This window comes from Amaranthus tricolor, chromosome 14, assembly GCF_026212465.1.
Source record: "Amaranthus tricolor cultivar Red isolate AtriRed21 chromosome 14, ASM2621246v1, whole genome shotgun sequence".
Taxonomy (NCBI): domain Eukaryota; kingdom Viridiplantae; phylum Streptophyta; class Magnoliopsida; order Caryophyllales; family Amaranthaceae; genus Amaranthus; species Amaranthus tricolor.
Window position 1 is genome coordinate 7,333,241 of NC_080060.1, and position 12,074 is coordinate 7,345,314.

The following is a 12,074-nucleotide window of genomic DNA, read 5'->3' on the forward strand; positions in this document are numbered from 1 at the left end:
CTTCTTGTTACTTTGTTCGGGATTGAAGATCGGTTTCTCGGAGTTCTCGGTGGTGTACATAAGCATTGTTCTTGTTTGTCATATGTAATTTGTTTCCTTCTACAACTTGTAACTTTATTTGATTGTTTATTTAATAAATAAAGTATTTGCAACAAAATCAATGTTGATACAAGACCCCATCTAATCCAAAATCGACTCGATAACTCGAATAAACACCTTTTATATTTTTATTCTTTTTTTTTTCACAAATCCCAATGCAAACTTAAAATCTATTTAGTTATATGTTTCTAAAAAAATACAATAGTTGATAATTGAAAAATATGTGCCAAGACAAATCCTCCAAAATCCTACATAAATGTATAGGTTAAAACTAACTTTAATAAATTAAAACACCAACTCTAATAGATTAAAATATGTTAAAAAGCACGTGTTTGTTTTTAGCTTTTTTTTTTAATTGTAAAATATTATTGGGCTGAAAAACTAGCTTAAAACAAGAAAATGTGAAAAAAATAAGATTATTTAACAACTTAATTCCAAAAACAAGCTTCGTGAAAACTTTATTTCCAAAATAAGCGTCCGTACATCCAAACCTAGGCTTGGTATAAGTCGCTGTTAGTAACAGAGAATTTAAAAAAAAAATAATAATAATAATAATTCGCTGTTAATAAGAGCGACTTAAGTCTTCTTCGTTATTTCAGTTACTTCCTCATTCCAACCTACGAGATTAAGGAGTTGACTGGTCAACTTCTTAAGTCTCTGTTGGTCAACTCCTTAAGTCGCTGTTAGTAACAGCCACTTAGGCTTTTATTTTTTCTTTTTTTTTTTAAATTTTCGCTGTTAGTAACAGCGACTTACACCAAGCCTAAGTTTAGATGTACAGACATTTATTTTGGGAATAAAGTTTTCTCGAAACTTATTTTTGGAATAAAGTTGTTCAATGCTCTTATTTTTTTCAAATTTTCCTTAAAACAATACGGAGTAAAGGAAATTCCATTTCTGTTAAATGAAATTAAATTATGATTGTTTTTTGCCAACTAAATTCCTAATTAAAACAAGTTAAATTTAGATAACAAATACGAGAATACAAAGGAAAACAAAATAAGAGAATCTCAAATTATAAAAGTAACAAAAAAATTTCAATAAAGTTCAATTCAACAAAATAAAATCTTGAAAATAAATAATTTTTTAATAAGAAAAAAACAAGGTCATCATCAATTTGTGTGACGCAAAAATATTGTAAATCTACATTTCAATCAAATTTTTAAAATTATGATTCACGTGCTTTCTAGATCAAGTTCAAAATTGTGCATTTTGTACCAATTTTTAACGAAAATTAGTTTTTGCACAGAAGTTCATTGAAGCATCAAGTAGAAATCAGCAAATTTAGACAATATAGGCATTACTTGAGCAGCCCACTGAAAACAACCTTCAATGTCACTATAGAGGTTCAACAGAGGGCAACAAAAATAAGCTTATTTTTTCCTATAATTTACAGCAATTAGATTAATAAAATCAAAACTGGAATAAAAAAAAAAGAAACAAGAACCAAAATTATGGGACAGGAAGAGAAGTGGGGAGATGCAGTAGGAGTATAGGATTGAAATAATCCTGCAGGTAACAAGGGATCAATCAGTAGAGAGAGTTGTAAGTGTAGCATGTAGCAATTATGGAGCCAACAGAAATGAGAAACGACGGTAGGAGGGTCAAATTCAGAAGACTACTTTCACCCAAGAGCCCGATCAGTGTGATTGTTGCATCCGCGACCACTCTAGCTAGTGTCCCAGCTTCAGTTGACAGAAGGCCACCATTGTATGTTCCGCGTGACAGTCTTGATGACATAACTCGAGATAGGAGTGATAGGTTTACCCCTGAAAGTTGAGATTAAAAGTTTATAAGTTCAAAAGTGAATTGAAATTAATGCGTTGAAAGAATAATTGCAAGAAAATGAAAGTATTGCTAAGCAGGAGAATGCTTGAATACTTGAAGGGATGCATGTATAAACACATGAAAGTATAGGCAACAGTGCCCTTCTATCACCCGAACCCATGAATAAAGACTTGGCGAATGCAAGGCCGAACCCACATTCCCAGAGATAGCACATACAAAAAACGCTTAGTTCGATTTCAGTGTTGTAGCAAATTCAAAAAGAGAAAAAGAGAAACTATATAGTTTATGATGATGTAGCACAAATTTATTCCAGACCTTTCGTTATCATTGGCCTATTACCACTCTCTATTCATCATTAAATTTTTTACCTAATATTTCTTTGGTTTAGATTATAATAGCGCAGAGTAACATTTATCCATTAAATTTTTTGCAATTCTTATTTGTGTGAAGTTGCTATCGACAGTAATTGTCTTTACAAGTATAAGGTAGCATGTATCGAACCCCCTAGACCCATTTATGTGGGAGTTCGTTCATGGTTTTGAGGAAATGGAATGTTAAAATATATTTTTGAAAATGCACATCCAAAAAATAGTGAGCAGTCAAACAAGCTCTTCCCCGATCAAAGTCCGCTGTTTTGTAACTTGTAAGCAGTAACTAACAAATAAATGGGTCGCCAAATTATGGCCCAAGATGGGTACAATAAGAACTCATTTCACAAGTCCCCACAGAATCAATTATTTGATAGATCCCCCATTTTCTATTCAAAAAGAAACATTCCTGTCTCAACCACATACTTCAAACAGAACTGCTTTAGGGCTGCCAAATGTTTAAGACATCTGGATCTGCTCCTGACATTCACGAAAGTGAAAGTCTACTGCACTGGTCTAGTAGGTGCTCAATTTTATGAGAGTGGTATTGTAGTTCATATTAAGGAAAATCCAGCAGGTCTATTACCTAAATGACAAGATTACAAGAAGCATGCAATGTTTTCCCATTAATTAGGTCTAATTCCTAAAGCTTTTTGTAATCAGTTCTATTCTGAAAAATTCAGCAGCGGTTACTGCATGCTCATTTATTGAGTTCACTCTCCAAGATTAATCATGTTTCTACTTGCATCTCAACCATACACTAATTTCCAGAATTCGTCCAACAAATGAGGTGACACCTAGCACTCCAGCTGTTGACCACAAAAGAGTTACTCCTAGGGTTCAGGGGGTTCAGGCACAAGTCGGCAAGCTGGAAATCAAATAAATTACAAATAGAGCTTCTGGCTAATTTTATATTTATTTAAAGACAATTTACGGATGAGTTGCCAGAACAGTATGCAGAATGCCCCAAATACAGGAAACCATTTAGCAGCAAAGAGTATATTTCAGAGAACTGCTCAAAAACTTACCTTCAAGAACTTCAGCAGCAACGAACATGATCAGGCCTGAGCAGACGTATTGCAGGACAGTATACCGAACAAATAAATTGAAGCTTAGCAGGATACCGACGCAGACCACAATCTCAGAAGCCAATAAAATTTGCCTGCAATCAGATACAGATGTATAATATAGAGGGTACTATTTAGTAGAACTGCAAACGAAATGCGGGCCAATACATTATTTACTACCCAATTAACAATATAAATCAATAAGCCAATTTGCTCCAGTAGAAGCTGTGTAAGTCTATTATCATTTGTTATGCAGATTCTTTGCAAGATAAAAACTCTCCCCTTTATAGGGTAATTATCTAAATGGAAGGTCAGGTTTTAAGAAATTACTAGAACCTACAAGTACTTGTACACTCCATGTTATTAGGGAACTCCTAAAAAAAACCTCCAAATGGAACAACACACATCACTGCTTCCAATTGAATGGAATATCAATGATAAGTACTTCTAGAACAGATGTATATAAATAAAGGACATACATTCCATTACCCCAGCACCATAAATGGTTCCCACCTAAATGGGTTTTGAGGTCGAATATACGGAACCTTAACCATGCTAGTAATAACAAAAAGATTGATATGTGACCCTTGGTAGCAAACATCAACAACAACTTCACATAAATAAGAAGTGCACTTGATTTAATGACACATTTTAACATAGTTCATTATATTCCGAAACCAAAGAACTCTAAATCTTTGGCCCCATCGAAATAAGGTTAATAATTGAACAATAATTTCGTTAATTCATTTGATATCGTTATGTTAGAAAGCAAGTGATCTTCTAAATGCTTAAAATACCAACAGCTTAAAATTCTTCATTTAGAAAACAGTAAATGCTAAGATGATAAAGAATACAACTTAAAATGTCTTGATACACAGAAATCTAAATCGCAATAAAGATTATCATACAAGGATCGGTGAAATCATTAACAATTACCTCTCCTGGAACATATTGCTGATATAGGTCCCAACAATCATATTAACAGGAAGTACCGTCAAGCCAAGGCAAGCAAGGAAAATTGATACAGTGCTTGTTGACCAACCAAAGTAGTACGTTGTAACTACACTAGATTCAGAAAGTAAAATTTCCATTGCATACTTGAGCATGAAATAGATCAACAGTTGGACCTGTAAACACCATAAAGGGAAATGCAATGTCAAATAGAGAAGACTCGAGCAGATTTTATGTTTTGAAATTTGTATACACTTTCTATAAATAAGTCACTTAAGTTTGAAATACATATTATATAGAGGATCCCTAACATCAAAAAAAGAACATTAAAAAAAGAAATCTTACTAGGTTAAACTGCTGCTATGTTACTACTACCTTTAAGTATATTATTCAGATAAGTGACAAGAAAAAAGGAAGCCGGTAAAACTAGAAAAAAGAAAACACATTGATTGCTTTATCATGCAACTTTACTTAAAAGACTTATACTCTGTTACAATAAAGCTCTTTTAGAATAACTATATTTAGAATGGAGGGAGTAACTTACAAAAAGCATTTGCTAGGATTAAAAAGAATGATAAAAGGAAAGTGAAGAAGATGATGCTGTAACACAAATCCTACTTTTCATATAATAAAAGATGGGTACAAAGGAAGAAATTTCATTCAAAAGGGACCCGGATAATTCCATCAACTAAAACTGTAGGTCAGTCTTCAGCAACTGAGGAGAGAAAACATCTTTTGGAGTAGTTTTTGCAACTTTGCACTTACATGATGACATCGTTCCTCACTTTATTTCTTTTTCTAGTCATCTCTGACTTGTTACATTAAAGATAAAAACGATCTTTGGGACAATGACAAAAGATCTTTTCCAATCCACCCACAATTAAAATTTAAGATCCCTGTACAAGAAGTCAACAGCTCAAAAACTACGAAATATTTTTTGCACCAAAATCAAATCTTCGATTTGATCAGATAGGCAATAGCAAGGTAAAATTATTATCTTGCAACTAGTGATTGCCTATATCCAATGGAAGCCACCACTCCTGCAGCCTTGAGTAGCCACAAAGTACAAATCACGAATGTGGTCATAGTGGCAGTCGCAGTTGCGTTCGCAAAACTACTTTTGAGGTCAATGTGAATGGTTTCGTGGTTGTCATTGTGACCTTGAAATTGAGGTAAGCTCAAAAACCTTTAGATATTTTGCTCTATGATAAAACAAGCACCATATTTAAATAACGACAATTAACTAATGTATATGATGCCACCACCCTTTTTTTGTGAAAAACAACCTAAAATATACATTATACACCAGTGGTATTTTTATTATAACCTAAAATATACTTACCAGTTACCACAAACACAACACAAATTCAAAACTTGGAAATTCTTGCAAACACCAGATGTTAAGTTTTAACCACCAGGCCAAACAACAATAGGATACTTATAATTAAAACAAGAAAAAGATGTCCTTCGATGAAAACATGTATCTAACAAACTTGTCTAGTTGGTTATCATAAATTAACTTTCCCTCTAACCAAAAGTATATGTAAAGATAAACTTGTCTAATTTTATATTTTTATCTCATCCAAAATTGACCGAACCCAACAGATATTAGTGGTCAAGGTCCATATATATTGCCTCATGATCCAATCTAAAAATTCGGAAAAAGAGGGTCAAACCTAACCAACCCATTATGAATCTGTTGGTTTAATTTTTTTGAGTTACGCACAACACATTTGAGTTGAGACTAATTAATTTCATGTCAATTTTTGTGTTTCAGGTCAATATTTTCTTAACAAAGCCTAAAAAGTTGTATATATGTCCATTATTATAAGAATTAACTTTACAAAATATGAAGAATTATATATGGTATTTTTTTTATTGAAAAATTCTACCGATAACAGAATTTAAATATCTGGACCAAAAAATGACCAGACATGACTAGGCCAAAAAATGAACTCATCGACCATTTTGACTGGTCTATGTTTAGTAAAAGAGTTAAAGAAACCATGCAAGAAAGAGCAGGAACAACAATTGTAGCAAAAGGGATACATATTATCTTATAGGTACATATTTTTGTGAAGAAAAAGTTTATATTATCTATAGAAGTGCTATCTGAATATGTACATCTTTTAAGCATGTATGTATACCATTTAGCAAATGTCCAATTACTATTTGTAGCAATATTAAAGCATACCTTAACCGAAGGTGTGAGTAGATTGTAGGCAGATGCAATTGAGGTGGCCGGTTTGTGCGATTCTTCAAGAGCTTCTTCACTTTCATCATATTCTGCGTCACCATCGTCTTCTTCATCATGTTCCTTATCTTCTGAAATTATCTCACTTCGCTCTGTTGTTAAAAGTAAGGGTTGCTTAACACCCTTTTCCATTGCATCATTTTGCTTTATTTCTGTAAAAGGAATTGTCTTATTTAATGAACATTCAAACTTTTTCAACTAAAGCGTACACAAACAATGCTCAATAACATAGCTTCACATTGTCTTAGAAATACCACAATTCCAAGTCAAATAAATAGAAGATTTCATGCACTTATAAATAGGAACATTGCAAGTTTGCCGCATATATGATCAGATCACGTAAAAGTTGACTCTAGTTGGCACTATATTTTTAATCACCTTCTCTATGTTGTGCATGATAATAATATGCATATATGAACCAGTAAAGTCATTGAGCCAAAATACGAATACCAGTCACACCTAATCAGGTATATTGTATTCTCAAGAATCAATATGTCATCTTCTATTTGAAAAAACTATTCCATCAATTAAATTCAAGAAAAACATCCAGAAAAGAGAAAATGCATTAAACAAACTCTAATCATTCCACATGAAAACAATCAAACATCCAACTCTAATTTTTCCGCTAAAGATACTCTTCCCTCGTTTGCACAATCAGAAATAATAAGGTGAGAATAGGTTATCCTGCAAAACCTTTCCTTGTTTTTCATATTCTATTCCAGGTTATTCTAGCCATCTTCGGAATAAATACCAGTAAAGCACTCCATAACCATGATAGAACTTGCCCAAATTTGTTCCAAACCTAATATAGGGTTTTCTTACCAAAGGAATTCTGTCTCAATTTACTTTCCAACATTCTTTTGCGCATTAGATTACTGAAATAAAAATCAGAAACAGCAAGTAGTATTTTTTTTACCAGTGCCGTAAACTAATGCTTCTGTTTCTGAGCTATCTTAGCATTGCCATTATAGATTCCAGTGGTATCTGATTACATGAGTGGCATCAGAATTCCACCGACTAAGCCACCTCAATGCAAACCATTTTCAAATCATACCAAAACTAGAACCCACAATTTCATAATAAGCAACTATGAATTCCTTGATAATAATTACAATAGAATATCAGGACAGAAAAAATAAGTGTTATTAACTATACAGCACAAAGAAATCCCTAGACAATTCCGATGCTGCAGTACACAAGTCACAAACTTAACCAATTTACTTTCAAGAACTATCATATTTAATATTCTTTTTTAGTTTTCAAATCCTATCGCGAACATACCTGTAGAAGATTGTTGTTCTACATGATCTTCATCACGCACAGGTTCTTTAAAGGCAATCCACAGCCAAACCAAATAAAATAGCCAGGCAACTGCCATAACCCAACCAGGCAGAGTGTCCTGGTTGAAGGTCAAGTTAAAAAGCTTGAATTCTATTTGAAGTAGGCCAGCAAGAGCAGGACCACAAGCCATTCCAAGAGCACTTGCACTAACAAAACCAGCTGATGCTTGCATTCGAATCTTTAGGGGCACACAATCACTGATGTAACGTCGATTAACTGCTCTTGCAGAACCCAATCTGAAATTAAAGATTAAAAACTTTGCTAAACCATCCAAATTACTGTTGCCATCACAAAATTTCAATTTCTAACACCAAATGGGTATTTAAGATGAAGCAAATAGAAACATCCTTCTACATACCCACATAATAAACGACCAATCAAGAGAATCCATATTGACTTAAAATCATAGGCCAGTGCATATAAGAGATTTCCCACACAAAGAACAATGCTGCTGAATACAAGAGGTCTGAAGTATGATTTGTTAGACCAAGCGCTAAAATATACGGATGAAAAGACCTGTGCTACAGCCATTGCCCCAATAATGATACCACAAACAGTTGCAGCTGCTCCAAGGCTTAAGGAGTAATCATCAGCAGTTGGAACAATAATATATGAGTTAACCATGTATAAAAATGTGTTTGCCAAGTTCAAAATAAGTGACATGAAATAATATCTTTTGTCATCAATTTGCTCCTCCGTTGGGGTTGGTAATATGTCTTCCTGCATTATAAGTGCATGTTGTGCCAGAAAGTGAAGGAAATTCGTTGAGTATCCTAACCTATCTACAGCTGATTTTATTGAATCAATTACAGGATCCTACAGGAAAAGAAGTAATAGAGTCATTACCCACAATAGTCTCCAAGGAAAGATTCAATAATTAACAAATAGAAGAAATAGAAACATGCAATCAAAACCACTAACTAGCATGCAAGAGATGATTATATAACCTGAAGGGGTATAGCAGGCTCATCATAGATTGATGCATAGCTTCCTTGGCGCTCCTGCAGGTCTCCAAGGTTACGAGTTATGGCCCCCACAACTGCTCCTATTCCCTGCTCATCACACATTTCCGAAAGTGATAAAAAAAGGGGCAAGTGACAAATGCATGACATAAAATCTACAGTACTTTAGGGAGGGTGAACTGAAGATATGCCTGACTGGGAAAACTCACCACATGCCTGAACACTTGCTGAAGCTGGGAGTAAGGATGATTGGCACGCGTTTTGACGTAGTAATCAGTGAAACGATAACCAAATCGTTTATCAAATTTCTTAAGAATCTTACGAAGACCAATCGCATTGATCTCAACAAAGTAAAGAAGCTTTAAAAGATCAAGCCCAACTTCTCTATATGCTTCCCGTAGTTGAGATATCTTGGCTATATCTGGCTGTTGATCAGGGGAATTATGCTGCTCTCCAAGTTTGGCCAGCCTTCCGGCAAGTATCCCTTGTTGTTCCAAAAGGAAAAGAACAATTTTTTCGATCTGAACAAAAGCAACACAACATAAATAATTTACTAGCATTTGTATTGATAATGATCAGAAATCTAAGAGCATTCCCTAACCATTTCTTTTACCTGGATGTCTAGCATTCTTGAGAAGTCTTTCAGCACGTGACGACGGTCCAACGTTCCACTCTCTATGTGTTGAGCATACTGTTTGACTTTCTTCTTCATCAATTTGTAGTTTATATAATACCTATAGCAGATAATGCATCCACAAATATATCAAAATTTTAAACATCATGATGTGTGTGTGTGTTTATATTCATACATACATCAAGATTGAGTTGAATAAAGTTGGTGTTATACAAATTAGAAGCATTTAGTAAACCAATTTTTTGATCTCTTGTTATATGAAGCAGTTGGATCCACATTCAATTACATGTTCATTGTTTAGCACGTAATTAGCAGCAAAATTTCACATTAAAGTAGAATCATCACATACCATTGCCATTCTTGAAGTTGCCTTTCTTTCAACTTTTTCCCAAACGCAACCATCTTGAATAATCTGAAAAATCAAAACACAAAAATGATGGTCAAAATAAAATATCAATATAATTCTTATACAATTCCTAACAAACGCATACAAATTAAAGATGCTTTAAGTGTCAGCACTCAGCAGCTAAACTACAGAACAAGTGATGAGCACCTTATTCGCTTAACTACAGAACTCAGTTAATATTAGAAAACTCAACACTCTCTCTAAACAGAGACAATATATTGTAAACCAATGCCGCATCTCACAGCATTTTAAATCAAGTTTTGTCCTGCAGCTGTCATTCATCAACGACTTAGTTGCCGTGCATTTAGTAAACTTTTTTGAATGAGAGTAGCCATCATTATCTTCAATTGGTTGACAACATTATGCCAAACCCATAATCAAAGAAGTAGTCTTCGGATATGTAATTCAAAATTGAGTTGAACTTGCCATAATTAATGACATCCACATCAAGTTCTATCGACAACCGCCAAACCACTTACTTCATATTGAAGAAGTACGATCATTATTCACAAAAATTAAAAATTGACTGTTCTAAAAGGAAGATGGTGATGAAACATTTGAAATTTTCATAATTCACACGTGATTCATCATCTTTATCTCCAACTCAAACAAATAGAAGCAAGTCAACAATCAACATGAAGCTCGCCTTTTGGAACCATTTATCTCCCTCAATAAAATATATAAGAATTTGCCAAACCCATAATCAGTTCTCAATTGTTGCACTCCTATTTAACTACAAATTATAACCAGTATTAGCTATGAATTACAATTGATATATGTGATATATTAATTAGTTGCGTTACACTAAATGATCATAACTAACTCAATTGTTGTACTTCTACATGTCCATATTTATTTAGAGATTAACACGATTAGTTGAATAATCCAACGTAATGAAATTATAATTTTATAAAGCCCAATCAACATTACGCATGAAGCATAAACAATAATTAAATTAAATTTTACTTAAACTTGTCACCATTCAACTTGACTATTCTAACAACAAAAACCACAAATTCATATAAAACACTCAAAATTCGAAATGAATAGCAAAAGTAAGCGAAAATAAAAAATGCAAATAAGAAACAGTAAATTAAATTTTCATAAATATTACTTAAACGAAAATAAAAAATGCAAATAAGAAACAGTAAACTGTCGCAAAAGCTAAATTTAAAAATGTAATCGAAACGAAAAGAGTCGAAATTAAACCTGAAGCCGAGAAATGGAAGAAGAAGGATAGAGAAAATTAGATGAGCATCAACAATGGAGGATTAGCGCGAGATTCCAAAGATTACGGCAGAAAATCAGAGTAACAGAGACAGCAAATTGTGAATTGGATGATGAATATTGAATAAAAAATGTGGGTTTTTGAAGCAGTGAGATTGTGTAGGAGGGTGGAGATTATTTATTTATTTTATTTATGATCGAACGGAAACAGAAAAAGGTGGAAAGATGCCGCCAAGAAAGCTTTACTGACTGCCTACTCGTATGTGTTTCGCTAATAAAAATGTTCCGCATATAGTATGGGATATACCGAGTATCTACCTCCGTATTATCTTTTTGCGCAATGTATTTTTTTAATATTTATATAATAGTATTAAATTATACTCTAAAAATTATAAAAAATTATATTTTGAAATTATACGATTATACAATTTAAATAAGATCCCACTTGATTAAATTTTTTCTTAAACATTAGCCACAACGTATAAAATAAGCTTGAACAGTGAAAAGTGTTCAAAACTGTTATGTAGCAAGTACTTCGGAACAGAGGAAGTACTTTCATGGTTTGGTAAACACTTGTTAATTTAATCAAAACTGTAATGTAGCAAGTATTTTGAAATAGAGGAAGTATTTTCTTGGTTTGGTAAACACTTGTTAATTTAATGACATTATTTATTATTAAAGTTATTTTATATGTTGTGGCTAATATTAAAAAAAAGGTAATCACGTTGGATCTTGTTTGAATCGTTAATTCACATATTTTCATGAGAGTAAGTTTTTATAATTTTTAGTTATACATAATTCAATATATAAATGTTCAAATAATGCATTAAATTGCGTCAAAAGTCACATGTAGCAAGTATAATGAAATGGTGAAAGTATAATTAGAGAGATTCAAATTACACTCTGTGACCTCATATTTACTTGGTTTTATAATTGAATTTGATTTGATTTGATTATAATTATGTAAGAAATCAACA

General features: G+C 32.9%; 1 protein-coding gene across 2 annotated transcripts; it reads right to left on the minus strand.

Moving 5' to 3' along the window:
- Positions 1-1,216: 1,216 nt before the first annotated feature.
- LOC130800527 (SPX domain-containing membrane protein At4g22990-like) lies at positions 1,217-11,367 on the minus strand. 2 transcript variants are annotated; one of them, XM_057664116.1, is made up of 12 exons: positions 11,080-11,367; positions 9,814-9,876; positions 9,444-9,564; positions 9,040-9,351; positions 8,816-8,920; positions 8,227-8,684; positions 7,809-8,104; positions 6,468-6,679; positions 4,259-4,449; positions 3,284-3,417; positions 1,722-1,868; positions 1,217-1,608 (listed from the first exon to the last, which is right to left on the minus strand). In XM_057664116.1, exons 2-12 carry the CDS (start codon positions 9,864-9,866, stop codon positions 1,499-1,501), a joined length of 2,139 nt encoding a protein of 712 aa, XP_057520099.1. In that variant the 5' UTR covers positions 9,867-9,876; positions 11,080-11,367; the 3' UTR covers positions 1,217-1,498. The 2 variants fall into 2 exon arrangements, with proteins under 2 accessions (XP_057520099.1, XP_057520100.1); XM_057664117.1 differs by having other exon boundaries at positions 1,220-1,868; positions 11,080-11,366.
- Between the last annotated feature and the right edge of the window lie 707 nt (positions 11,368-12,074).